Source organism: Clupea harengus, chromosome 17 (genome assembly GCF_900700415.2).
Source record: "Clupea harengus chromosome 17, Ch_v2.0.2, whole genome shotgun sequence".
NCBI lineage: Eukaryota > Metazoa > Chordata > Actinopteri > Clupeiformes > Clupeidae > Clupea > Clupea harengus.
Genome location: NC_045168.1, coordinates 14,390,641 through 14,417,357, shown reverse-complemented (window position 1 = coordinate 14,417,357; position 26,717 = coordinate 14,390,641). Strand labels below are relative to the sequence as shown.

The 26,717-nt window shown below is 43.9% G+C and overlaps 1 protein-coding gene across 2 annotated transcripts; it reads right to left on the bottom strand.

Moving 5' to 3' along the window:
* LOC105910886 (deleted in malignant brain tumors 1 protein-like) lies at window positions 1-16,154 on the bottom strand. 2 transcript variants are annotated; one of them, XM_031583979.2, is made up of 9 exons: window positions 14,943-16,154; window positions 14,500-14,529; window positions 3,522-3,836; window positions 2,881-3,195; window positions 2,374-2,667; window positions 1,942-2,226; window positions 1,316-1,639; window positions 972-1,112; window positions 1-806 (listed from the first exon to the last, which is right to left on the bottom strand). In XM_031583979.2, the coding sequence occupies exons 1-9, from the start codon at window positions 15,070-15,072 to the stop codon at window positions 493-495; spliced, it is 2,148 nt and encodes a 715-aa protein (XP_031439839.1). In that variant the 5' UTR covers window positions 15,073-16,154; the 3' UTR covers window positions 1-492. The 2 variants fall into 2 exon arrangements, with proteins under 2 accessions (XP_031439839.1, XP_012695105.2); XM_012839651.3 differs by lacking the exon at window positions 1,942-2,226.
* Window positions 16,155-26,717: the final 10,563 nt, after the last annotated feature.

The following is a 26,717-nucleotide window of genomic DNA, read 5'->3' as shown; positions in this document are numbered from 1 at the left end:
TATATGAACATTGTTTATTTGAGCCTAAAATGAATGATATTGAAACTAATGTAAATATCTCTTTTATACATTTAATATTACAGGAAATGGTAGAGAACATGTTGATTGCAGAGGTGAAGGATTGTGTGAGTTCCAGAAAAGCCACACTGGCTGAGAAAGCATTTAACAGAAGGAGTCTCCTACATAAAGGCTTTAGAAGCACTGGTGCACGGACTGTATGGCCATGAAAATATGTTAGATGTATTGTACACACAACATAAATGAAGATAAATCAAGAAATATTCCACACAAGCCAGACCTTTATGAATTAGCAAAAGTTGAATACAAAATCAGTCAGTGTATCATTTGAAACTGCATATTCTAACCACACATTTATTTAAAATTTCAGGAACTGACTACACTTTTACTTCAAAGTACACAAAACATGAGATGGTGTAAAATTAGAAAATGTTTGCATTGCTGATGAATTACATCGAATAGGCTGTTGTGCTATTAACAGTTACCATAAATATTCTCAAACTCATGTCCTGTGTCAAGCTCCTCCATATAGTCCTCTACAATTTCATAGTCATCCTGGTCTTCATCTTCACAGTCAGCTTGATCTTCCATTTCTACATTTTCATAGTCATCCTGGTCTTCATCTTCCCAGTCATCTTGATCTTCCATTTCTACGTTTTCATAGTCATCCTGGTCTTCATCTTTACAGTCATCTTGATCTTCCATTTCTACGTTTTCATAGTCATCGTCCTCACCTTTCCCCTGTTCATTCTGATCTAATGTGGTGTTCCCATATGTGTTCAACTTAGCTGTGACATAATGAGCAGAAAACAATGAGAAGAAATAGAAAGGATTGTAATCCTTGAATTCTTATGATGAAATATTTGTGATGGAAAAAGGCTAACTACTAAACTGAATGACCATTATAATTAGTCTGTATTATGTTGAGAATCTATTTCTAAATCAAAACTTACATTGTCCTCTAGTGTACTTCCAAGTTGTCTGCCTTGTGTTGGTCTGTTTCCTCCAAGCCCAAAAGATGCAGACCAAGCCAAACAACAGAAGCAATACGACACCACATGTGACTCCAGCAGCAATGAAAGGCACCATGAATTCTGTGGAGAGCAATCATTCAACACCATTCATACATACAAGTGCATATTATCAGTTCAGCTACTACTGACCATGTAAGAATCACATTAGTTCCACTGAATGTAGGCTTCAGGCATTATGATGAGGATTATACAGTATATAAAACAATACAATTATATTTAACAATACATATGTATCATATTCCCATCTTTGTTTTTTGCTGTACCTCTGATGGTGACTGTTAGCTTCTCTGTCTCCATGGAGTAGAAGTGCCGAGATGATACATCCACACGATACACACAGCTGTAGTTACCCTGGTGGGAATAGTTTGCAGCTGGAAAGTAGAAGGAAGCTGAGTGGTTGGTGGCAGGCTGAGTCAAGGGGCTGTTGGATCCAGAGAAACTCAGATGGAAAACTCCACCAGGGAACTGTGGTTGAGTGGAACAGGTGATAGAGAAGCTGTAGCCCTTAGTTATCTCCAGCCCTGAAGGTCCCCAGGACAGCCCTCCCTCTGGAGCAGTGCAGTTGATACCAGGTAGATGCAGCCTCACTGGAAACAATCACAACATATGCAAATCACTTTACAGCTTCATCATACACATTTATACAAAAACAAATACAAAACATATATACTACTTATACTTGTTGTGCTTAAAGTCGTGAGGCCTCTGAAGAAGATTTTTTTCAATAAATTAATTATCTGCATAGTGTGGGTGAAAGGACAAACCTCACATGATATTGCAGGTCAGACAAATAGAGAATCATGTGTTGTAAATGTACAAACATACAAGGTCATTTGGGATGCACTTATCAAGTAAGCATCAGACATACTGCAGACGTTTGTGTCCATACCTACAACAGAAACACTAATGGTGTTGCTTTGAGGGGAGGTGAATTTTCTGTTTGAGACTGTTGTCTGATACTGACAGTAGTATGAGCCCTCATGAGAAAAGTCTGCGTGATGAATGGTGAAGGTGACAGAGTTTTCACTGGTGCTCTTCATTTCTGTAAAAGATCCTTTTTTCAGAGTAAATGATCCTCCTGTGTGCTGTGTTGAGATTGAGCAGGTAATGCCTAATGATTGACCCCAGGTAACTTCTCCTGCAGGTGCGGATATCTGGGGCCTAACGAGAGAAACTGCAAACAAGCAAGACAGTTTGCTTCAGAAATTGTTGACTCCATACAACTTTGTTGTCAATGAATATACAAAACATGTTCCTTAACTTCTGGTCAATAATCATGTGGTGGAATAGATACGTACAGCATTATTTGGCTTGCACTTACCAATTGTAATTGTGATTGCATTGCTCTTGGGGGAGCTGACAGTGAGTGCCCCCTGGTAATAGTAATCACAGGTGTAGCTGCCCTGGTCTGAGGAAACCAGACTAGAAAGACTGAACGTCATCATCTTCTGGTCTGCTGTCTTGGTCTCGCTCTCTTGGTCTTGGTTTCTATACAGTCGGAAGTTTGCAGTCACCGGTCTATGTGATGTTATGGCACATCTGAACTCTGCCGACTCCCCAGGTAAAAGAGCTGTGTTTGTAGTAAGGAGGACAAGTGATGGCGTCTTCATATTCCCTGTAAGGAAAATGAACACCAAGACCAGGAATGAGACAGATAGAGTTTCCTTGGTTCATATATGGTCTGATAAATCAATATCCATCCATCCATTATAAACTGACCAGTAGAAATCAGACATAGTTGTGACTCACCTACACAGACCACTCCCGCATCTAACATTGCATCACAAAGGAGGGTTTGTGTATACAGTAAACAGTGTATGTGCCATACCTGAACAGACCACTCCTGCATCTTCACTAGCACCACAATCTTCAATTCCAAATCCTCTGTGTGAGCACTGTGTGATAGAGCTCTCGGTACCAGAGCACTGAACATCATCCAGCCAGGTCTTCCCACTTCCCTCACCAAAGTAGGCTTTTTCAGGGGCACTGACTGCTTTTCCACACCCCAGCTGTCTGCACACCACTTCAGCATCATTCATGTCCCAGGAATCATCACAAATGGTTCCCCATGTACCATTATGGTAGATCTCAACTCTTCCAGAGCAGCTGTTGTCCCCATTGACCACCCGGATTCGCGTATCACCTAGAAATAAATATATACATAATAGTTTCTCATGTAAATCATCAATTACTGATTTGTAAGAACATATCACATCTATCAAATGCATATATTGAAGGTGACATGCTCACAAATCCCTTATGTGAGCACTCAAATATCAATAACCTTTCACCAGAATCAAGACCCTCACTTTTCAGTAGGATTTTTCAGTACTCTTAACATCCCTGGCCATAACAATATTTGTGTCAAATTTATGTCCGCACACTCTGGACACTGGTCATATTAACAATGCATCACAAAGTAGGGTTAAACAATGTTTGTGTATACAGTAAACAGTGTATGTGCCATACCTGAACATACTACACCTGCATCTTCACTGGCAGAACAATCTTCAATTCCAAATCCACTGTGTTTGCACTGTGTGATAGAGCTTTCAGTACCAGAGCATCCAACATCATCCAACCAGGTCTTCCCACTTCCCTGACCAAAGTAGGCTTTTTCATGGGCACTGACTGCTTTTCCACACCCCAGCTGCCTGCATACCACTTCAGCATCACTGAGATCCCAGGAATCATCACAAACGGTTCCCCATGTACCATCATGGTAGATCTCAACTCTTCCAGAACAGCTGTTGTCCCCATTGACCACCCTGATTTGCGTAGCACCTAGAAATAAATATATACATTACAAACAGTTTCTCATGTAAATCCTAAATCAGTGATTTGTCAGAATGTGTCTTGTCTATTAAAGGCATTCACTGAAGGTGAGATGTGAAAGCACTACAGTTGTGAGAATGTTAGAGAAAAATCTTAGAATGTTTTCTGGGGGTTCCTTATCGCAGTTCACTGCGATATAACACAATGGTACATGACGTCAGTCATGGGGTACAAATCGAAGCATTTATCTATTCACGCCTGAAAGGCCGCGAGATCTGTCAGCGCGCGCTCCTGGCCCCGCCTTCCAGGAGCACTATAATATCATTACGCGCCCTCAGATCTGCCTCTTTTGAAACTTCGCAAGACGGAGTGAACATCTCCGAGCATATCTCAAACGCTCTACCACAGTCAAAAGAGTTTTGTGTGCTTTCGCTCTCTACGGGTTGGTGAGTTATCTGGGTTCCTTAACCCTCACTAGCTCAGGGCGCTACGAAATTCATTGGCTTAATTTCATTTTGAAAGTAGTGGCTGCTATCCTAGCTGCCTGGCTGGCTAAGTCTCTGACTAGCCTGCTAGCTTGCTAACAACGTGTTCGTTGCAGATAGTGTGATTGTGTTTTAACATTCTTCTCTACTTTCAGATTGATAAAAGATGGCCAGACACTACCCCGACTGCGGTCACGTCCGTCCCAAGGGCGACCGCCACCATCGGTGCGTGACCTGCCTAGGCAGGGACCACGCGGAGGGCGCGCTTTCGGGCAAAGCCCCTGTCTGTTCCATCTGTGCTAGCCTCCCGCTAGCTAAGGCTACCAGGCGCCTTGCATTCTGGAAGCGCAAGGACGCCGAGGAGACTGCACTAGTTCCATCCGGGGCTGACGCCCCCGTAGGAATGAGTGCGTCTTCAGCCTTGGACTTGGTGAGCGTGAGCAGTCGCCTTGCGGCGGCAGCTCCGCTCCCGGGTCTCTCCCCGTCTCCGCCGCCTGTCAGCCCTGGGGCTGCGGGCAGCGAGGCTGAGGAGCTTCAACCAAGCGGTGTCCAGCCTGAACTCGAGCTGGACATCAGCCTGGATGATGATAGTCTGCTAGACTTCTCCGATGAGCACAGCTCAATCGCGGAAGCAATGCAGACGAGCCATGACGTCAGGTTGCGGGTGGAGACACCTCCTACCTCGTCTCGGCTCCTGGGCCAGCAGCTCCACGAGGTTGCGCTGAGAGCAGCCAGCTGCCTCGGGCTCCCTCTCCCTCCCCCTCCCAGTGTGCGGTCCTCGCTGCTGGACGGGGAGTTCTATGCTGGCTCCGCCGCGTCAGTTCCCAGTTGCATCCCCTTTTTCGAGGAGGTGCACGAGGAACTGCAGGCGACATGGGCGATACCCTACTCGGGCCGAGCCCCGGTGCCGGGGTTCGCGCTCTACATGCAGCTCCACATGGCTAAGGAGAGGGGCTACCTCTCCTTTCCTCAGGTGGAGGATGCAGTAGCGGGCTACCTCTCGTCCGCATCCCCCACGATGCGTCTCGGCCAGAAGCCTCTCCTGCCCATGCGGGTGGGCAGACACCTACTTGGCTGCAGGGCAGGCTGCCTGCACGACCAATACGGCTGCATTGCTACAGCGCTACCAGGCAAAGCTCCTGACTGAGCTTGCCTTGTCGCTGGGGGAAGATCACCCGTCTGTGGCAGAACTCCGTCGCGCGACGGATCTGTCGCTCAGACTAACTCGGTGCACGGCACAGGCACTGGGGAGGGTGATGGGTGCCGCGGTGGCTACCCAGAGGTCTCTGTGGCTATCACTGGCTAAGCTGTCAGACAGAGAAAAAGCACCACTCCTCGACACCGCGGTCTCTGTCCAGGGCGCCTTCGGGGAGGCAGTGGTCACAATGGCTGCCAAGTTCGAAGAACAGCAGAAGAGCAGAGAGGTATTCCAGGCTTGGATGCCTCGCTCTAGTGGCACGGGTGAGACGTCCTCCTCAGGACACACCACACCCGCACCGGGCCGGAAGAGAAGCGGGTTCCGCTCGCCAGCGCCTCCAGCAAAGGTATCCACCGGGCGAGGCTAGCAGAGACATCCCTTCCGCCCTCCAGCGCAGCCTGCAGCACAACAACCAGCTGCACGCCCTGCCCAGGGCGCAGCCCAGGCTCCGCGGCAGCACTCCGCTCGCCGCGGGCGAGGCAGAGGGAGACCTCAGGCTTCCTGACCGTGACAGTCAGCCACTCGTCACACAGGGGGGAGCGGTGGAGCCCACACCGCCTCCACAGAAATCAGCCCGTCGCTCACATGTGGAAATCATGTCCAGCACGGTAAGCAGGTTTTCACAAGCACCACAATCATATGTCCTAACTCCTGTCCCAGATGGCGCAGTGCCCAGGCATGCTTGTGCAACTCCCCCCGCGATGCACACAGTGCAATCGCACCCCCAAATTTTTTTCAAAAACATGAGGGGGCAGCCCCAGATCTCGTCTCCCTCCCTAGTGGGCAGAGTGGGTGTAGATCTAGGCTTAGACTCATTGACCAAATTCAACTCAGAGCACAACCTCCCTGGTTGGTTTATCACGATAGACTTAAAAGACGCTTATTTCCACATTCCGATCCACCACAGACATCGGAAATATCTGAGGTTTGCGTTCGGAGGAATAGCGTACCAATTCAATGCACTCCCATTCGGCCTGTCCCTAGCGCCGAGGGTATTTACAAAGTGCGTAGAGGCAGCTATCGCCCCATTACGTCTACGCGGCTTACGCGTTTACAATTATTTGGACGACTGGTTAATTGCTTCTCATTCAAAAGCTGCAGCAGTGCAGGATGGCCATCTAGTGGTGGCGCACCTGTATCGACTGGGTTTTGTTGTAAACAGAGAAAAAAGCGTTCTCTGCCCCAGGCAAGTTACGCATTTTCTGGGTATGATCTTAGACTCCACCTCCATGGAGGTCAGGCTGTCTCAAGAACGGATAAATGCCATCAAAACATGCGTGCGCCAGTTCCGACGGGGACAGTCAGTCTCGTCGCTGCGCTGCCAACGCCTGTTAGGGATGATGGCGTCGGCCGCTATAGCGCTCCCGTTGGGGATGTTGCGTATGCGGCCATTCCAAATATGGTACCTGTCTATGAAGCTCAACGCAGTCACAGACAGGCATCGCAGAGTAGTGGTGTCCTCCAGATGCAGGAAAGCCCTGGCGATCTGGAGAACCCCCTGGTTTCTCGCCGCGTCGGGCACTTTGGGCATAGTGTCGCGTCACGTGGTGGTGACCACAGACGCTTCCACCAAAGGCTGGGGAGCTGTCTGCGAAGGGAGAGGCGTGAACGGTCTCTGGTCTGTGACAGAGGCCGCGTCTCACATAAATGTGTTAGAGCTGCGAACAGTAGTCCTAGCTCTACAACACTTTCTGCCCAGGCTGAGTGGTCAGCATGTACTAGTGAGGACGGACAACACTGCGACCTTGGCGTATATAAATCGCCAGGGCGGAGTGCGCTCCCCGTCATTACACCATTGGGCGACTCGCCTGCTCCTGTGGGCAGCGAGGCACGTCCTGTCCCTCAGGGCAGTTCATATACCAGGTCACCTCAACTACGGTGCGGACCTGTTATCGAGGGGCGATCCTCGAGCAGCAGACTGGTGCCTTCACCCACAAGTGATAGATCAGATCTGGGTGCGTTTTTTCAAGGCGCAGGTGGACCTGTTCGCGAACAGGCAGAACACCTGCTGCCCGCTCTGGTTCTCGCTAGGGGGCGACGATCCCCCACTAGGCATAGACGCGCTGGGCCACCAGTGGCCAGCTCTACCCCTATATGCTTTTCCCCCGATCCCGCTCCTCCAGCAGGTGCTGTGCAGGATTGCGGACGAGGGCAGGGAATTGATATTGATAGCCCCCCACTGGCCCAACCAGCCGTGGGCGGCAGATCTGGTCAATATGTCAGTGCAGCAGCCTTGGGAGCTGCCTCTACGGAGAGACCTCCTAACGCAGGCGCACAGGACAGTGTGGCACCCCCATCCGGAGTGGTGGCGTCTCAGAGCCTGGCACCTGAAAGGTGCAGGCTCATAGCGTCAGGCTTGTCGGACGCGGTGGTGGCTACAATACAGAGTGCCCGAGCTGTATCAACACGGGCTCTGTATACGCTGAAGTGGTGCAGTTTTGAGCGGTGGTGTACTGCGCGTCAGCACGACCCCGTTAACTGCGCGCTGGGCGTTATTCTAGAATTCCTACAGCAGTTGTTTGATGAGGGGAAGGCGGCTTCTACTCTCAAAGTGTACATGGCTGCCATTTCAGCCTGCCACGCAGGCATTAATGGCAGTTCTCCTGGCAGTCACCCGCTAGCGTCACGCTTTATGGCGGGGGTGAGACGGCTCAGGCTGCCAGAGAGACACCTCATACCCTCTTGGGATCTGCTAGTGGTGTTACGTGCTCTCACAGGGCCTCCGTTCGAGCCCCTGGAGACAGTGGACATAAAGTTTGTCTCTTTAAAGACCGCGCTGCTGCTGGCGTTAACGTCAGCAAAACGCGTTGGTGACATGCAAGCCCTGTCAGTCAGTCCATCGTGCCTTCAGTTCTCGATCGCTGGTGACAGAGTGGTTATGCGACCTAATGCTGCTTACACACCTAAAGTGGTGGTAACCCCATTCCGCAATCAGGTGATTGAATTAGCAGTTTTCTCGCCTCCTCCTTTTGCGTCAGCAGAGGAGGAACGTTTGAATAAACTCTGTCCAGTGCGCGCTCTCCGCTGTTACGCAGAGCGCACTAGAGCTTTCAGACAGTCAGATCAGCTATTCGTGTGCTTCGGTGCACGCGCAAAAGGCAGACCTCTATCAAAACCGAGCCTCTCCCGTTGGATAGTAGAGGCTATCGTGTTGTCTTATAAGAGCTTGTCTTTAGATCCCCCGGAGAAGTTGCATGCGCACTCTACGCGGGGGGTCTCGTCTTCCTGGGCCTTACTAAAGGGCGTCTCAGTGGAAGATATTTGCAAAGCTGCAAGCTGGAGTTCTCGCCACACTTTCATTAGATTCTATATGTTAGATGTGGCTGAACCTAGTTTTCTTCATAGCGTTCTGCGGGCAAGTGATCTCTGAATCCCTTGGCCTGAGAACGATATATATGATAAGTGTGTTCATTAGTGTCTACATGTTATGTTGCACATGAAACATCCCAGGGTTTTCTTACGGGCGCAGGATCACGGATCCCTGTCGCCTATGATAAAGGTGGCCCTGTTAAATTCATGGTGTTCTACAGGCGAGCGATCTCTGAATCCCCTGACCTGAGAACGATGTATATGATAAGTGTGTTCATCGGTGTCTACATGTTTGTTGCACATGAAACACTTCAGGGTTGTTTCCTACAGGCGCAGGATCGCCATCCTTGCCGCCTATGACAAAGGTTGCCCTGTTAATATGTTCACCGCCAGCGGCCGTATGAACCTCTATGAGGGCAAAGGCTTCAGTAGAGCTGGTGTGTGTAATTGGCTGCCACTGTATTATCACGCGGGAATGTATAGGGTCCCATTTTGTTATATCGCAGTGAACTGCGATAAGGAACGTCTCGGTTACTTACGTAACCTCGGTTCCTTAAGCAGGAACCAGATATAACAAAGTTGGCATGTACAGTGTTACCTTGGATTGATTGTCTTGCTCAGTTTCTTTCCAAGGCAGATCTGAGGGCGCGTAATGATATTATAATGCTCCTGGAAGGCGGGGCCAGGAGCGCGCGCTGACAGATCTCACGGCCTTTCAGGCGTGAATAGATAAATGCTTCGATTTGTACCCCATGACTGACGTCATGTACCATTGTGTTATATCTGGTTCCTGCTTAAGGAACCGAGGTTACGTAAGTAACCGAGACGATTTTGAGTGTACAGCTATGGACATGCACAACATAAAATGTCCTGATTCACATATAACTGTCACGCAATTCACAAATGTATTTTGTGTTTCACAAATAAATTTCACACGATTCACAAATGTATCTCCTCATTCACATATGAATGTCACGTGATTCATAAATGTTCAAAAACGCTGTTACATTCATTTACAGACCAATTAATCTTCTTTTACAAACTGCTACCAATTTGTGAACATCCCTGTATTTATTTTGTGGATTTTTTAAACTTTCCTGACATGGCTTGATTCACAAATGCACTTTTTTTCAGAAGGACATTCTCTTCAGCCTATCAGATGTCTCTTACAACTTTAGCCAATCACATGGATGTAAATTCGAGGGTATGACTGAATGTTACCACCTTGCGTTACATCTGCAGTGTCCAATTACTCGGACTACTATACCATAATGGACATTACTCATACAACCAGAGAGTATTGTAAAGACAGCCTAAATGTTACCAACGACGGAAAACACCAGACTGGAAGATTTATACGTGTCTGAATCTTATAGGACAGTAGAAAGCATTAGAGTGTTTGTGATTTGCGTAAGTATTGCGGAATATACAATTAATCTGACTCCATTACATATTAAATTACCTACAATATTACCAAACAGTATATATGCCAATTGTGAGATCTTAATTAATGTAATGGCATGGCACACAAGGAGTTAAATGGATGGTTAATGAATCAACAGTTTATTAATACAATAAACGGTAAGCTTAAATGTTACAAGTGTCAGTCAACCAGAATGTAATATAAAACCCAAATGAACAACCAAACCTGAAATGAATGGGTGATGGAAACAGTGAAGGAGAGACAATCAGAAAGAGCAGAAGAAGAAGAAGAGAAGTGAGGAGAGCAAAGAGCAAAGAGCCAAGAGCAAAGAGCAAAGAGAGAGCAAAGAGCAAAGAGCAAAGAGAGAGGAAAGAGCAAAGACAACAGAGATGGCAAAGAGCAAAGAGCAAAGACAAAAGAGACCAGACCAAACACACTGAAGTGGTTATGTACCTCAAGACCATTTGCTATGCATTTGCCACCCAGCCAATCCCTTAAGGCCAACTTTCCTTGATGCCCCTAAGATAATATTCTCCCCCCACCAACCTTGGTCATCTGGGTATGCCCAGTCAGAGGTTACAATGGGCTAACCAAATTACACAACTATATACTTCAGAATGCAAGGAAACCATGAATCAGACTACTGCCCATATCACAAGAGCAATTGAAGACCAAACACGAACATGTTACATTCATATACATTTGCATTATTCGAAAATCACATATCTCTTGAGGTTCTCTCTGTGACAATGGGGGATAAGGCTGATTCCACATGAATGCAGCATGTGGCAATTAGTTCAACTATGACCAGGCTCTGGGGTGCCTATTAGAAAACAATGCATCGGGGTTGCTGTGTAAACAAACAGTCCAGGTTGAGAAGCTGTGGTGAGACCACTATCTTTTATCCCCCTGGCCAAACACTGTGAATGATTAAATCCAGAACAAGGACATTCTCACACAAGGAGTGAATTCTGCCTTACAGTATAGAGTTAGTGTGAGGTCCGAAAGTCGGAGACTTTACAGCCGTGGGGTGACTTTGCTTTAAAGCAACATTATGTGACAATTGTACTTGAAAATAACAGCTTCAAAATCATTTTGGTGGTACACTGACCTGCAATACAGAAAATGGCGTCTGCGCTTCTGCCACAGCACGGCAGGTACGCACAATATTGCACTATATAACTTTGGTGGACAGGGCGCGAGAACTATGTAATGCTTTATGGCACCACCTCACGCAACAACAACTAGACCCATCTGCTAGCTATAAGAAGAAGCTAGGACAGCATTTTCTGTATGGACATCTAATCACAAGTTGTGTTATTGGGTAGAGCTGAACCACTGATGATTGCAAAATGGCGAATCGCCAATTTACATTTGATTGGAGAGATCTATGCTGTGTCCTGAGCATTTTGAAATTTGCTGAAAGATGGAAGCGACCTTCAGAGAGTAAATAATGTTTATTGAGCTACGTAAAGACATGTTCCTACCTCCGTGCACACTTTGAACATTGGAGCATGCGCACATTACGCTAATACGCATTTATTTTGTATTCATACATTTTTTTTTACAGTTTTTTGATTACTTTAATTTAAAATAACAAGTAGAGTGCAGCGTGCAGATCTATATAAGCAAACAGAGACAATGCCGACAATAACAGTGTTAAATTAATGTTATTTGAGTTCAGCAATTGTGTGTGTCATTTGTTATTATTATTAAATTGTAGTATTTTATGAATCTAATAAAATTCAACTTTAGGGATGTAAGGTCTAATTAATTCAAAATTAGCTACTGGTTGTTGATTTGTTGTTGTTTGTTCATTTATTTATTTGGCTTTTGAGTGGTAGTGCTCATCTTCCATCACCTATGGGGTCTGAAAATTGGATCTTGGACCTCTGTTCATCCCCATAATTTATCCAATCCCCTGCAACCCGTCTGCTCATTTAAAAAAATCTAACCATGATCACGTCAGTCATTAAACATTATTTAACCTCATGAGTTCACAATATCCCAAATGAACGAGCTTTGATGAAATAATTCATGAAAAGTTATGGAGAATATTTCAAAATTCTATTGATACCTCTGAAAACAATTAAATTATTGCCACTAAAGCCATGATTCTGAACCAGTCTGGCCTTGACTCCTTCATTTTCCCATGGTCATTAAGTCGTGATGCAAATTTGATAGAATTTCTTCTAAGCAAATGTATTTCTCTAAAATAGGTTAGTAAATACACATAGGCCTACACAACGTCATTGTGACTTTCTGTTAACATAAATATATAAACATGAACATCTTTGCATGGCTACATTAGGAGCATATCAACTCTAGCCTGGATGCCAGACGAATTTAGCCCCGCCCACAAAATTTTAGGTCGGGAAGTTCGGTCTGAAGTTGGGGAGAAACTATCTCCTCACAAAAATCTGTGAGGAGATAGATAGACCAATCAAATTGTCAGGGCGGGCTTTATACGATGATGGACAGATGATCAACCGTAACGTAATCAACCACGTCACCAAAGAGCTTTTGGGGTGAATTCTTTTTCAACAAACATGGCTGCCGTTGGATAGCTGAAATGTGGAGATTCGAGTCTGTTTTAGAAGACATTGACAGCACATTCATTTTGAAAGAGGAACAGAGAAACGCGATCAAGGCATTTGTCGATCGAAAATATGTTTTTGCCGTCCTTCCTACGGGATCCGGTAAAAGTTTAATGTATCAGCTAGCCCCATGGTCTACGTTATGGTCATACTACGTTACTCTGATTGGTTCTAGGTATATCCAATTGAGCGATGAGGCATTTTTTTTTCTGGTTCGGTTGAAACACACCCCATAATCACAGCCCAATGGAGCAGCATCAGACTCATATTCTGACTAGAATTATGAGTATGACATCGTCAGGCTATATCAACTCCATTATCAGATAGCCATTTAGAACAATTCTCACCAGCTGAGAAACGCTGCACTAAACTATTATACGAGTAATAATGTTTTTGCACATCATTATCAGGAAATCCAATAATAATTCTTGACCTAATTTAACTTCGTAGGTCAAATCTTTGATCCTACACTTGAATTGACCACTTCTTACAGAGCTTCATGGTTAATTTAAGGGAAGTACTGAGATGCATGGTGAGACAGATTGTGTTGGGCCAGTTCTTCCTCCCAGTCCAGCCCTGTGCAAGGGCATGATAGAGTGTAACTATAGAGTCTGTAGAATGCTGGATTAGAGCTCCTGCTGGCTGTACAGAGACACATTGACCAGAAGGAGATTGGGGATGGCACCCAACAGAAGGATTCTCCTTCATTATTATTTTACACTTGCAGCTTTAACCATTAAATGTCTACAGTGAAGTGTTAACTACATAACACCATGCAGTTCTTTTTTAATTTAATTTACCTTTAAACTGTATTGGGGATGGGCCACATTACGTGCCCTTTATTTCCATATCACCATTCAAGGACATGATGAAGGGACACACCTAAAGGAAATGCCTGAGTATCTGATTCCTACAGTCAGGAGGTATGGTGGCCATGTTTTACACTGGATGGACAGAGTGGGGGACGAGAGTCTGCTTCACAAAATGTCTGTCCACTTCCTTAAATGAAAGTAGTTCAACAGTTGGCAGTAAGTGCTTCTTCCAGAATGAAGATACAGAGTCAGAAGTCAATACTTCAGTGGTAGTGGAAAGTGGAACAGTGGAAAGAGGAACTATATAAACACACTAATAGTGTAATATTAAGTCTTCGCAGTAAACTACCGTCTCTACAGATTGTAAGGCGGAATGCACTCTGAAAATGATCAAATCTGACCAGAGGGACAAATGGCAATTTAACAGAGGACATTTCTCTGGACTCACGACAAAGGCCTCACTATTTATAATAACAGCAACCACACAAAGTGCTTCACACATCTCTAAATAGGCCCAACCATCTACTGGGAGGGAGTCAACTTACTTGTGGCTCCCACAGTGGTGAAGGCACACCCATGAAACTCTGATCACAGAGTGATCTTAAGATAACTGTACCGGCTAAAACTATGTATATATATATATACACAATATTAATTTCAGTTCAAATAACAGATGAAACATAAACACCATTGCCACAAAATGAAGGTGTAACTGTAACTTAGTTTAAGTGGGACAGTGACAGTCATAGAAGAATAACATATTACAAATAAGGTTTTGACCACTGGCAAGTCTTGGCAACTTAAACCATGCCAATCATACAAAATAAGAGCCTGAAAAAACGACTTACTTGTTAAGGCTGGAATTGTTAGCAAGCAACCTGTTAGAAGGAAACATTCATAAAATATCAGTGTTAGGATTAGATTTATTGATTTGATCACAAGGCCTACTAGGAACTTGTTTTTTTGTGAGATCAGTAACATATAACATTAAAACTGTCTACTGTCTAACGCACATCTATGTGCTCAAAAGTTTCATAAAGTACCTTAGTGATTATGACTACTTTCACAATAACGATATGTAAACATACTGCAAAGCCATGTTCTGATTTTGGTATAGTTTCCTTATCTTTCAAATTGAAAACTGCCTGATACGAGCCAACATATGCACATGCAGCATATTTATGTCCGCCAATGAAAATGTTTTCAAATCCAGTGGTGAACTAACATTACTGACAACATATTTATAATTGAACTAAGTACAAAAAACTAGCGCAAATAACTGAAGGCCTACCTATCAGGATGAGTGCAAAACTCCACATTGTTGGTCTTGACGATCTCTTCTCGCAATGCAAATGCATGTATTTCATGTCAGTACTTTCTTTTTCATAGACTAGTAGCTGATTCGTCATCATAGATCTCATGCTATGTTTCTATGGCTGTTAGTTGTTGGAGTGACAGGCATGAAGGTTTCACTTCTCTTTTCTTAGAATAGAATGCTGCAGGCCAAGTGTGTCAGTGTGTAGTGTAGTGTTGTGTAGTCAGTGTGTAGTGTAGGGTAGTCAGTGTGTAGTACACAGTCAGTGTGTAGTGTAGTGTTGTGTAGTCAGTGTGTAGTGTAGGGTAGTCAGTGTGTAGTACTAGGGTAGTCAGTGTGTAGTGTTACGTATATTCCTTATGTATGTTGCCAGCAAAATAACGGATCAACTCAAATGTATCTTTTCAGCAGTTCTATTTTCAAAACAAACAAAATCTCAACAATTTTCCATGCATACCTAAACTAATACAGACCACCCAATGTGCCATTGTCCAGTGTCCATTTCGATCGTCTGTTTGCGATAGTATGTCCATTCAAGGAAAAGCACGTTGTAATCCGTGTGGCACTGAACTCTGTCCGTTGGACCGCGGCATAAACAAAACAAAACAAAACCAAAACTCTCACGGTCTGTATGAGCGCACCTTGAAACTCCGACGGTCCGTATGTGAAAGGAAAAACCGGCGTCACTGAAACGCCGCAGGCTCCGTGACTCAAAGGCCTGTGGCCCAAAACGTTGAGCGTCTCCGCGTCTCTCAGGCATGTGTTACAAACGCCGACCGTCTCGCGTCTCTCCCAAGCATCTGGCCCAAACACCGACCGTCTCACTCTCTCCCAAGCATCTGGCCCAAACACCGACCGTCTCACTCTGCCCGTCACGACCTTTCCGGGAATTCTATATCCTCTTTTGAACCCCGTTGACCTCTTAATGCGTCAAACTAAAAGTTTTAATCAAACAGTGTCCCAACCAACACCCATCGATCACATGACAAAATAACATATATAATCAAAGAAAACAAAGATACAGTGAAAGAAGAAATACAATATAAATGCTTGTACATCACACCTTCCCCCTTAAAAGGGAAAATATTTGATCGTATAGATCAAAATTTTCAGACAAGTCTATCAATCATCAGGTCATCAATCATATAACAATTCTTAACATCGGGACAGACAATCAGCAATGACATTATCTTTACCCCTAATATGTTTAATCACAATGTCATACTCTTGCAAAATTAAACTCCAGTTTAACAATCTTCTGTTTCTGTTTCTCATTTTTCCCAAGGAAACTAAAGGATTATGATCAGTATATACAACTAGTGGTTTCTGGCATGTACAAAGATAAACATCAAAGTTCTGAAGAGCCAGAATCAGGGCCAAAAGCTCCTTTTCAATCGTGGAATAGTTCCTTTGGTGTCGGTTGAACTTTTTGGAAAAATAAGCAACAGGATGTTCAATACCATCACTGTCATCAAGCTGTATTAACACAGCACCAGAGGCATCATCGCTAGCATCTACCGCTACTGAAAATGGTTTATTGAAATCAGGTGAACGGAGCACCGGGTAATGACACAACATGGACTTAAGTTTTCCGAATGCCTTTTGGCAGGATTCAGTCCAGACAAACACTTCCCTCTTCTTGAGTAAATTAGTTAGGGGTAGGGCCACATCAGCAAAGTTCTTACAGAACTTGCGGTAATACCCCACCATTCCCAAGAATCGCCTCAGGGCTTTCTTACTGGTGGGAACAGGGAAGGCCACTATGGTCTGAATCTTAGCATCAACAGGAGCCACCTGACCCTGGCCAATAACATATCCAAGATAGGTCACATGGGCACAACCAAATTCACTCTTGGCCAGATTAACTGTTAAATTTGCCTTGGACAGTTTCCCCAACAGATTTTCAACGTCCTCGAGATGACTTTCCCAAGTCTCACTCCCTGTCACCAAATCATCAATGTAAGCACTCGTTTTCGGCAAGTCCCTAATTACGGACTGAATCATTCTTTGGAACGTGGCTGGTGAATTTTTCATCCCAAATGGAAGCACGTTATATTCATACAACCCAGAAGGTGTGACAAAAGCAGAGATTTCCCTACCTCTGTCAGTTAAAGGAACGCACCAATAACCTTTCAACAGATCAATCTTTGTGAGAAACTTTGCTTGCCCTACTTTGTCAACACAATCATCCACCCTTGGTATGGGAAAAGCATCAGTCTTACTGACGGCGTTTACTCTCCTATAGTCAGTACAAAACCGTGTGCTGCCATCAGGCTTTGGTACGAGCACACACGGTGAACTCCAATTAGAGTGCGACGGCTGGATAATGTTGTGCTCTAACATATAAGCCACTTCCTTCTCAGAAAGCCTACTTTTCTCAGGACTCATCCTATATGGATGCTGTTTGATTGGTTGAGCGTCACCAACATCAACATCATGAATTGCTATACGGGTCCTCTTTGGAACATCAGGACACAACTCTTGATATTTCAACAACAATTCTGTCATCTGAGCTTGTTGCCAAGGTTCTAAGTGAGACATTTTCAAATCAAGATTCTGCAAAATCTCAGTGTTTGACAATCTACAGGGAATGATTTCAGGTTTGATGGAGGGCTCCTCCTCCTGTAACTCATCATCCACAGAACTCTCACTAACTTCCTGACTAACAACAGAGACAGCCTGTACAGATCCGTCATGGTAGGGTTTCAACATGTTGATGTGGCACAACTGTCTGGCCTTCCTCCTATCTGGAGTGGTCACGATGTAATTTAGGTCGTTAACCTTAGAGTGGATCTCATAGGGCCCATGAAACCGAGCCTGTAATGTATTTGACTGCAGTGGGAATAGAGCCAGTACTTTTTCTCCTGGTGTAAATATCCTAGCCCTAGCCTTGCGATCATACCACGTTTTCATTTTTTCTTGAGTAGACTCAAGGTTTTCCTTGGCCAGTGCACAGGCTCTGTGAAGTCTCTCTTTGAATTTCGAGACATAATCCAGCAAATTCACTTGAATCTTGCCGTTAGTCCACTGCTCACATAGCAGAGCTAACGGTCCTCTTACCTGGTGTCCAAAAACCAGTTCAAAGGGGCTGAAACCCAGAGACTCTTGGACTGACTCCCTGGCCGCGAACAACAACAAATGAACACCTTCATCCCAGTCTTTCTCATTCCCAAAACAGTATGTCCGAATCATAGTCTTCAGAGTGGAGTGGAATCTTTCCAAAGCTCCTTGACTCTCAGGATGATAGGCACTCGAAGTGATCTGCCTCATTCCTAATAGATACACAACCTGCTGAAACAATCCTGAAGTAAAATTACTACCCTGATCTGACTGAATCTCCTTAGGCAGACCAAACAAAGTGAAAAATCTAATCAGGGCTTTAGAAACAGTTGCTGCTTTGATATTTCGAAGTGGAACTGCTTCAGGGAACCTTGTAGCAGCACACATCATGGTTAACATGTACTCATTTCCAGTTCTGGTTCTTGGTAATGGTCCCACACAATCCACAATCACCTTAGAGAAAGGCTCACCAAAGGCTGGGATAGGTTTCAATGGAGCCACAGGAGGGTCTAACTGATATTTGCCCACCATCTGACAAACATGGCAAGAGCGACAAAAATTTGCAACATCTCTGCGCAAACCAGGCCAGAAGAACTGTTTCAGAATCTTGTGGACAGTCTTGTTAACACCGAGATGACCCCCTAGAGGTAAACTATGTGCCATGGCAAGTATGTCATCCCTATAGACTTTAGGTACAACAACTTGATTGACGACTGCCCACTCCTCATTGGCAGGAATATCAGGAGGACGCCATTTTCGTAACAAGACCCCATCTTTCAGGTAATAACCCACTGGCACTTTGACAATCTCGTCATCAGGAAGAGCTTTTTCCCTCAATTCTGCAATTTCAGGATCACTGCTTTGCTCTTTGATCAGCTGTTCTCTGGATAAAGACAACTCATCAGACACCTGTGAATATTCTTCACCCGACTCTAGCGGCAAACTACCCAAGTCCTGCTTAAAGACTGGTACAAGAAAAGTGTTGGACAAATCATCAAAACATGACCTCTCGCTAGACTTACCGCCAGAAAAATCATGATCGTTTTGCAACAAAGTGCTAGATTGCACTGAGTCCTCCTCCTTTTTAGCCTGTCTAGCTATAGCCCGAGTTACTGCACATGAAGGGAAAATATCAGAATCCAAATTAGACTCTTCTTCAGTGCACGGCTGAGAAGTCAACTGAACAGAGGGGACAACTTTACCACCCGCTAAGTCATTGCCGAGCAAGAGAGGAATACCTTTAATGGGGAGACTGGACATAAGCCCCACTTTAACTTGTCCTGTAACTAAGTCTGACTTCAGACACACCGAGTGCAGAGGTACGGTTATAATTCTCCCCTCAATACCCCGAACAAGAGTAAAGTCACCGATTTCAGGGTCTTCACTTTCACAGGAGGGCAATGCCTCTTTCAACAAGAGCGACTGGGAAGCCCCAGTATCGCGTAGAATTCGAATGGGTTGAGGGGTAGAATTTTCATTTAGGGAAACAAATCCCTCTGACACAAAAGGAAGGAACTCTTCCCTCAGAAGATCAGACAGCTCAGCCTTTTTGGCATCATAAGGACAAGATGATTCACTTGAACCAATTCCCCTAGGCATTTTTGAGACAGACTTCACCAAAGCAATAGGTGAGGCCTCCTTTTCTCTCTTTATCCTAAGATACGGGCACTCGGACAAGACATGACCTGGTTTCTTACAATAATGACACGTAGGACCCGCAGGCACCTCTCTCCTGGTATCACTAGTTCTATTCCTAACATCTGCTGTCGGCGCTGAATTGGGTCTAGGTGGATACTGCCGGTCATAAGGCCCAAACTTAGACTTGTGCGTCAATGAATACCCATCAGCAAACTTAGCTGCTTCGTGGAGTGTGGAGACGTCTTTCTCATCAAGATAAGACTTAATATCATCTTTAACACATCTTTTAAATTCTTCTACTAACATCAAGTCTTTCAACATTTTGAAATCGCCCTGGACGGCTCTAGATGTACACCAACGTTCAAAGTATACCTCTTTATCATGCGCAAATTCAACGTATGTCTGTCCCTCAATCTTTCTGAGACCCCGGAACTTTTGTCTGTAGGCCTCTGGAACTAACTCGTACGCTGTCAAAATGGCTTGTTTCACCACATCATACATTGAGGCATCTTCAACCGACAAAGCTGAATATGCCTGTTGTGCTTTCCCTTTGATCTCACTTTGCAGCATCAATGGCCAATACTCTTTGGGCCATTTCAAACTATCAGCCACTTTCTCAAAATGTTGGAAATATTTGTCAACTTCCAGCTCATCAAATGGAGGAACCAACCTCACTTCTCTGCTAGCACAGAACTTATTACCCCATGGGTCTGTTTTCCCCAGCTTTGCCAACTCAATTTGCGTTTCCAGTTTCTCTCTTTCCAAACTTAATCTTGCGTTTTCCAACCTTTCCTGTCTCTCTCTTTCTTTTCCTTCTTGGTCTTTTTCTAATCTTAATTTCTCCAATTCGAATTGTCTCACTTTTTCTCGCTCATCAGCCTGTTCTCTTTCTCTTTCTCTTTCAAATTGCATCAATTGTATTTTCAACTCAATATCTGAGCTAGGTTTAGGAGACTGAGGCTCACCATCTGCAAACTGAGCCGAATCTTGACTTGCAAACACATCTTCACTTGTAAACACATCCTCCTCCTGATAATGTTGGGCTATCAATTCAACAATCTTAACTTTTGTTAACCTTGAACTAACATCAGTTAGGTTCAGTTTCTTAGCAACCTCCAATAACTCAGCTTTGTTCAAACCCTGCAGACCCTTAGCAGTTGGTAGCACAAAAAACGCTTCCACAGCCTCTGCCATGACTAAGCACAAAAAAAAAATCCTTAAGCTAAATCACATACACGTGTTTTTCAAAATGCTTAACAATGGTTCCTTTCAAAATATTCAAAAAAATGCAACAAATACTCGTCAAAAATGGTAGAAATCCCGGACGAGCCCCCAATTTTGTTACGTATATTCCTTATGTATGTTGCCAGGAAAATAACGGATCAACTCAAATGTATCTTTTCAGCAGTTCTATTTTCAAAACAAACAAAATCTCAACAATTTTCCATGCATACCTAAACTAATACAGACCACCCAATGTGCCATTGTCCAGTGTCCATTTCGATCGTCTGTTTGCGATAGTATGTCCATTCAAGGAAAAGCACGTTGTAATCCGTGTGGCACTGAACTCTGTCCGTTGGACCGCGGCATAAACAAAACAAAACAAAACCAAAACTCTCACGGTCTGTATGAGCGCACCTTGAAACTCCGACGGTCCGTATGTGAAAGGAAAAACCGGCGTCACTGAAACGCCGCAGGCTCCGTGACTCAAAGGCCTGTGGCCCAAAACGTTGAGCGTCTCCGCGTCTCTCAGGCATGTGTTACAAACGCCGACCGTCTCGCGTCTCTCCCAAGCATCTGGCCCAAACACCGACCGTCTCACTCTCTCCCAAGCATCTGGCCCAAACACCGACCGTCTCACTCTGCCCGTCACGACCTTTCCGGGAATTCTATATCCTCTTTTGAACCCCGTTGACCTCTTAATGCGTCAAACTAAAAGTTTTAATCAAACAGTGTCCCAACCAACACCCATCGATCACATGACAAAATAACATATATAATCAAAGAAAACAAAGATACAGTGAAAGAAGAAATAAAATATAAATGCTTGTACATCACAGTAGTGTAGTTTAGTCAGTGTGTGGTGTAGTGTAGTGTAGTGTAGTGTAGTGTTGTGTAGTCAGTGTGTAGTGTAGTGTAGTGTTGTGTAGTCAGTGTGTAGTGTAGTGTAGTGTTGTGTAGTCAGTGTGTAGTGTAGTGTTGTGTAGTCAGTGTGTAGTGTAGTCAGGGTGTAGTGTAGTCAGTGTGTAGTGTAGTGTAGTGGTGTTTAGTGTAGTGTAGTGTTGTTTAGTCAGTGTGTTGTGGAATGTAGTGTAGTGTTGTGTAGTCAGTGTGTAGTGTAGTCAGTGTGTCGTATAGTGTAGTGTAGTGTAGTGTAGTACTGTCATGTAGTTTTGCATCACTGCACTGCATGCTTGGTCCTAGGCCTGAGTGGTCTATCTTAGACCTGCTTTAAATACTGGGGGAGGGATGAACATGTTTCTACATCTTGTAGGTCTGATTAAAGCTGCAGTAGCATCTTGAACCAAATCTAATTTGTCAAGACAATAGATTACCAGTAGCCTAAAATAGATTGTGTGCCGCTCTGAGTTCTGTATTCATATCAACAATGCTTTGGGTGACAGTGGCACTTTTTCTACCATTGAAGAGTTTATCAGTCTCAAATGCAGAATTTGGTTTAAAAAACATACAAGGTCAAAATTAGACATGGAGGCCAATCCCTATTGTTTACACCACCACAACCCCAGACTGACTGACAGCATTCACATATAGTGGATGTCGGCAAAAGCAGTGCAAACCTGTAGGCGTCCTCATTCAATCAGGATGACGGGTTTAGGTGTCATGCTTTCCCCGGTACCTTGTTTTGGGACAGAAACTGTGGAAGCCTAAGAATGTGGCCTCCTTAATTATAAAGCACACTTTAAAGCATTGTGTTACAGTTTGGTCACATTTTAGTTACAAGTTACACTTAATTCTTTAAGACAACATTTGTACAAAGCACACCTTTAACATAACTTTTGTGCCCTGATCAATATCACCAAAAGTCACATCCATGCATCATAGTGAAGTTTCACTGTGTGGAGATGATGTTATCACACCTTTCCGATTTCCTGGTATTTGGTAACATCAAAATCATGGATTCTTCTACTGTGCACAGTTCTCAGTCTACTCACCAGCCACCTCTCATTACTGGCAAACCCAAAAGTACAAATGGCTTTCATGGAATTCAAGGGGAAAGAAAGAAGCTCTTGTACCATAGCGAGAGTTTAATGTCCATCTTTGAGAATATCAGTGAGTGATTTGGACTAAGGTAACACTTTAAAAAAAGGCTTTACATCAGGATAACACTGTATGGCATTTAACTAGTTTAATGGTTGTTCTGTTCGAGGCCAAGCATTGTCAGACATTAGCTAATGTTAGCTTTTAATGTTAGCCAGGAAACTGCAATAGTATAAATCATCATTAAATCATTTCACAAAGGGCATGTCTGTGCTGGATTTATAAAGTTGTTTTCTATCTCTACCCTGCCGGATGTATTTTGTGAATCACGTGAAATGTCTTTTTGCACCATGCAAAGGTAAGGGTTTTCATAATCACATTGTTTCTCTTACACGTAAGCTAAATGAATCACAGTGTTTCTCTTACACGTAAGCTAAATGAATCACACTGTTCCTCTTACACGTAAGCTAAATTAATCACACTGTTTCTCTTACACGTAAGCTAAATAAATCACAGGAAGTGGGTAGAATGCACCCATCAGCCACCATTTTTAACCCTTGCGCCAGTGGCGGCTCCTGAAAAGATTCTCAGAGGGGGCAATTTTTTTGATAATGATTAAGGCGACCCATTCAGTAGGTACATTAAGTTAGCTGATTAACTCATACAGCAATACCTTTTTGTCCACTATTGGCAGCAGACAACAGTAATATGTCCCCTCTTGCTACATAGCTAGAGTAGCAAGTTACAGGTGGAAAGCTATGGAAGAAAGTTGCATCCAGGAGCCTTCATAAGCAAACATGATGTGGCTCCACATTAAATTATCCCACTTTTTCATTATCCACGTGTCTCAAATGTTGTATGATGTAACATAGCTTAACAGGACACATGATATGTCCAGTAACAACATAAAGAAGGGGTAACATAAATAAAAACCAACAATATTTATTGACTGATCTTGAAAGCATTGGCTTACAAAAGCAAAATAGGTCATCACATAAAAAATAATTCAGTGTTAGTGCAAGAAGCAAACTGTGAAACACACTGTGAAACCTATGAAAAGTGACAGTGGTATTTAGAAATACAGACCGCGTTAGCCACTTCACGACCGCGATTTTCTTTCGTTTCAATTCTTGGATGTAGGATTTCCCTCCCTTTGTAGAAACCTGTTGAATGGATACATTTGGTCTAGGAAGTCCTAATTGTTTTGTTGTCAATTTATCTTCATTAGTACGCCGACTAAAGTGGAGTTTCTGTCAAAGAGCGAATCGAGTTGTTGCACTGAACAGGAGCCATCTTGACAGAATATGCCTCTGGCGAGCTGTATGACGTACTCATATGGTTTTACGTCAATTACTTATGACACGACATGGAGGGGCGAGCCCTCCCGGAAGCCATAGAGAATGCATTGAGAGCTCTGTTTTGTGAAAAAAATTGATTTAACATGGGAGTCAATGGGAGAGGTCTGGGGCGATTTTCATTTCGCCCCAAATCGCCCCAGAAGGGGCGGGGCCATTTGAAGCACGACTTTAGGCTGACTGAATGACTGTTACCTGATTTGACAATGACATACAAAGGCAGATCAGACGGTCTAGTGGTAGAATCCGACAGAAAAAAAATTATTACATTTAAATTTACATGTCGTCATTTACGCGACTTGCAAGGATATTGCGTTTATACATCTGGAGTTTTTTTTTGTTTGTTTTTTTTCCCCCCTAGGCAGTGCGTCGCCCCAATCGCCCTTATGGACAAGCCGCCCCTGGTGTTTATAATAGCACTATGAAGGTTTCTAAGCTCTAAAACCTTTACCTTTCAAGATATTCAAGCTTTTTTGGGGGGGATATTCGCATGGGGTGCAAAAAGCTTCAAATCTTGAATGTCTTGAATATCTTGGAAAGTAAAGATTTTAGAGCTTAGAAACCTTCATAGTACATATATAACCATGCCGATTCCGGTCATTTTGAGACCGGACTTTCAGAAGCTGAGATACAGGTGCGCTGGATGCGCCTTAAAAGGACGTGGCAAAATCTCGATGTTCACTCGGGTAACAGTAAACAACAGCACCCTAGTTTTGTTCCTCAGGGTCAAATTAGCCAGAAACCGTTGAGAAAAGTCATGCCGCTCATACTCCATACTCAACCTATGGCCTGCTACTGGAGTAGTGTGCCCAGTTTGTGTGCCTAGTTTGAATCTGCATTGAGAATTGTGCCTCCGGAATTGTGCCTAGAGAAATGTGCATTGAGAATTGTGCCTAGTGAAATGTGCATTGAGAATTGTGCCTCTAGAATTGTGCCTAGAGAAATGTGCATTGAGAATTGTGCCTAGTGAAATGTGCATTGAGAATTGTGCCTAGTGAAATGTGCATTGAGAATTGTGCCTACACAAATGTGCATTGAGCATTGTGCCCAGATTGGTCAAAAAACAGCTTCAACCTAAGTACCGGTAGTCTCACTAAGGCGCCGGATAAACGCATGAAACCTTCGGCTTCAAGATTGGTAACCGACTCTCTGGGCCAACAGTGGTTCCCCTTACATCACCATTATAGGATTCATTAATACTGCAATGACACTGTTTACACAAACCAAATGTCACGACTTCGGGCAACCATTTGGCACATTGGCGGCCTCTGGTGGCCAAAGGGACATCATGAACTCATTTGTGTCCACATGTGCCTTTGTTGTCTTTGTGTGCCCTCACCTGTTCCCCATTGTGATTTGTGTTCTCACCTGTTCCCCATTGTGTGCTCTCACCTGTCTCGCGTTTTTGTGATTGTCACTTCCCTCTATTAGCTAGGGTATAAATTCCTGGCTAATCTCTGTGGCCCTCATCGGGTCGTTAGTGTTTCATGTCTTTGTCTAGCGCGAGTTTGAGGTGTGTATCTCCTGCGGCTCTCAAGTCGCTTTTGTGTTGCGCTGCTAGTAAAGCTTCGCCTCTCGCTGCTAGGACTTAGTTACTCCTGATAGCTACTCTTTTAGTAGCTCCTTTAGTTGATGGCCTTTTGCCCTGTTCATATCCTCTGTGCTTTTGGATTATCTCCTGAGTTTGGATTGTCTTCTGTGTGTTTGTTTCTCGCTGTTGAAGCATCCTTGTTTCTCAATAAAAGAACCATTGAGAACATCATCCTGCCATTGGGTCCTCTCATTAGCACATTGGGCTAAGCTCTGGTTCCCCAGATCCAGCATCTTGGGTTCAATCCCCGAGAACAGCCTGACACCAAATATATCAACATTGTTTATTTGAGCTTAAAATGTTGCCTGATATTGAAACTAATGTAAATAACATTAGGAAATGGTACAACACATATTAATTTGCAGAGGTGAAGGATCGTGTGAGTTACACTGGCTGAGACAGCATTTAATAAAAAGACTCTCCTACATAAAGGCTCAAGAAGCACTGGTGAACATGGACTGTATGGCCATGAAAATATGCTAGATGGTTTGTACACACAATATAAATGAAGATAAATTAAGAAATATTTCACAAAAGCCAGACCTCTATGACTTAACAAAAGTTGAATAAAAAATCACAGTCAGTATATTATTTGAAACTGCATATTCTAACCACACATTTACTTGTAATTTTAGGAACTAACTACACTTTTTCTTCAAAGTACAAAAACATGAGATGGTGTAAAATTTGAACAGTTTTGCATTGCTGATAAATTGAATCGAAGAAGCTGCTGTGCTAAACCCATAAAAGCTTTCAAGTAACAGAGAAAATAACAATATCTTCAAATGAAAAATCTTAATATTAATTTAATCTTACAAATAGAATACCTGAAAATATCTAGAATGAAAACATTTGATTATAGCTGTCGTTTTCAAAATTGTAGCTTCT

Bases quoted from the DNA above. Each gene is read 5' to 3' on its own strand.
- LOC105910886 (XM_031583979.2), bottom strand. From the start codon at position 15,072: ATGAGATCTATGATGACGAATCAGCTACTAGTCTATGAAAAAGAAAGT. The intron at 2,668-2,880 runs GTATGGCACATA...TTTTCCTTACAG, and splicing joins TGCAGGAGTGGTCTGTTCAG to GGAATATGAAGACGCCATCA. The intron at 807-971 runs GTAAGTTTTGAT...ATTATGTCACAG, and splicing joins GAAGTACACTAGAGGACAAT to CTAAGTTGAACACATATGGG.